General features: G+C 33.1%; 1 protein-coding gene across 1 annotated transcript; it reads left to right on the top strand.

The window, feature by feature from the left end:
• The first annotated feature begins 590 nt into the window (after positions 1–590).
• Positions 591–1,106, top strand: LOC112101488 (senescence associated gene 20-like). Its single transcript, XM_024192166.1, has one exon. The coding sequence runs from the start codon at positions 591–593 to the stop codon at positions 1,104–1,106; it is 516 nt and encodes a 171-aa protein (XP_024047934.1).
• Positions 1,107–1,934: the final 828 nt, after the last annotated feature.

Raw genomic sequence — 1,934 nt, 5'->3', positions numbered from 1 at the left:
GTGATTTCTATGATAATTTCTTTATTTAAACTGGTTCCTAAGAACTTAGTAATTTTGAAGAAACTATCTTTGATTGGCCACCTGGTTTCGAATCTAAGGGAAAGAAGAAAAAGACTAAAAAATCAATTTAAATTTTAACCATCCTTTATAATAATAATAAAAAAAAGAATCTCTTTATTTTAGCTCAATTAATTTATCAATGATCTCCTAATGTATGTACATTATTAGCTATAAATAATTGGAGATTTCAATCCCAAAACCAACATTTTTCTTTAAAAATTTCTTCTTTACAATTATGTTTATATTTATCAGCCACCAATTTGTTTTCTCCTTTTCACATCATAATAAAATGGGTAATAATAATAGGTGACATTATATGTTTAGATGTCGAAAGATGTATGGATATTGGTCGAAAGATAGTGGCTACCCAACCTTCCAAATTCCAAAATCTTCATCTATATAAACCCTTCACCCCAACTTCATTTGCCCCGCAAAAACGTTTTCGTTTCCCTTCCTCTCCCTTTAAAAACACACACATTCTTCTCTCTTTATAAAATTTAACCACCCTTTATTTTAGTTTCATTTTTTATATGTGTATTTCAGAACTGGCAAACTCTAAAGCTAGCGTGGATAATGAAGACGAATACAACATTAGGGTTGTTAAAACCCTATATGATGCCTTAAACTCATTTGACGTTAAAACGGTTCACCGTTTGCTTACCTCCGACCTCGAGTGGTGGTTCCATGGCCCTCCTGGCCATCAGCATTTGATGCACATGCTTACTGGATCATCATCATCATCAGAAGATAAACGTTGCTTCACTTTTGTTCCTCTCTCAACAGTTGCGTTTGGACCAACGGTCATTGTTGAGGGTCACAGCAAAGAACACTCCGTTTCATGGGTGCATGCGTGGACGGTCACTGACGGGATAATTACTCAGGTTAGGGAGTATTTCAACACTTCTGTTACGGTCACCCGTTTCGGTGACCCGCAGCTGTTATCGTCACCGGTGGCGCCTGTCACCGTTAGTAGCAGTTGCCAGAGTGTCTGGCAGAGCAAGCTTTGTGACAATAACTCTGTGCCTGGTCTTGTTTTGGCACTTTAATAATTTCTAATCATCCTACTGTTGACTATTATTTGGCTTTAAAATGATCTTATGTAACATTGGTTTCGCAAAAGTGTGTGGTTCATGTGTATCTTTAATTTGTGAATGTAATATTATGGTTTTTGTATGGTTAATGAATATAGTTTATCCCGGGTTTTTTTTTTTGTTTTTTTAATTAATGTTATGGTTTTAATTTTTAAGAATTAGTTTGATTTAGTGTTAAACTAGTCTTTATGTTGAGTTTTTTTTTAAATTATAATATTGTGATGAACATTTACCTGATAAAAATATAATTTAATTAAGTCTTAATTGTAGATTACTATAAATGCACATTTGACAAAAAATTATAGAAATTCAAAACAATTTAGCTCAGTACTGGATTAAAACTCGACCGACTAACCGTAGTTTCCTTCAAATCTTTGACAATTATTGTTCAAGATTGGAGAGATTAATCACTATAGAATTTGTCTCAAGCAGCAATAGGAGGTCTTTAATTTATTTATGAACTAAGCTGACAAAGGGGAAAAAGAAAATGAAGTGGGTGCACAAATACGTGTCAGGCCAGGTATCGCCGGATCCAGAATAAGATCAGTTGCGGCACAGATCCTAACTAGCTTCAGGAAAATTTTAAATTAATTTCGAAAATTCTTATTTTCTCTTAATTTTGTAAAAAGTGTCTCCGAGTTTTGAAACTAGGAAAATACCCCAACAAATTTTGAAAAGTTTTAACTTGCTCCATGTCCAAAAGCCCAATTCTTTAAAATTTATTTAGTTATTTTGATTTTAAAAATGTATTATCCATCCCTCTAATAAGTAATAATTCATAGA

The sequence above is a fragment of the Citrus clementina genome, unplaced genomic scaffold (genome assembly GCF_000493195.1).
Source record: "Citrus clementina cultivar Clemenules unplaced genomic scaffold, Citrus_clementina_v1.0 scaffold_1562, whole genome shotgun sequence".
Taxonomy (NCBI): domain Eukaryota; kingdom Viridiplantae; phylum Streptophyta; class Magnoliopsida; order Sapindales; family Rutaceae; genus Citrus; species Citrus x clementina.
Note: the sequence above shows the minus strand (reverse complement) of the source record. Positions and strands in the feature narration are given on the sequence as shown.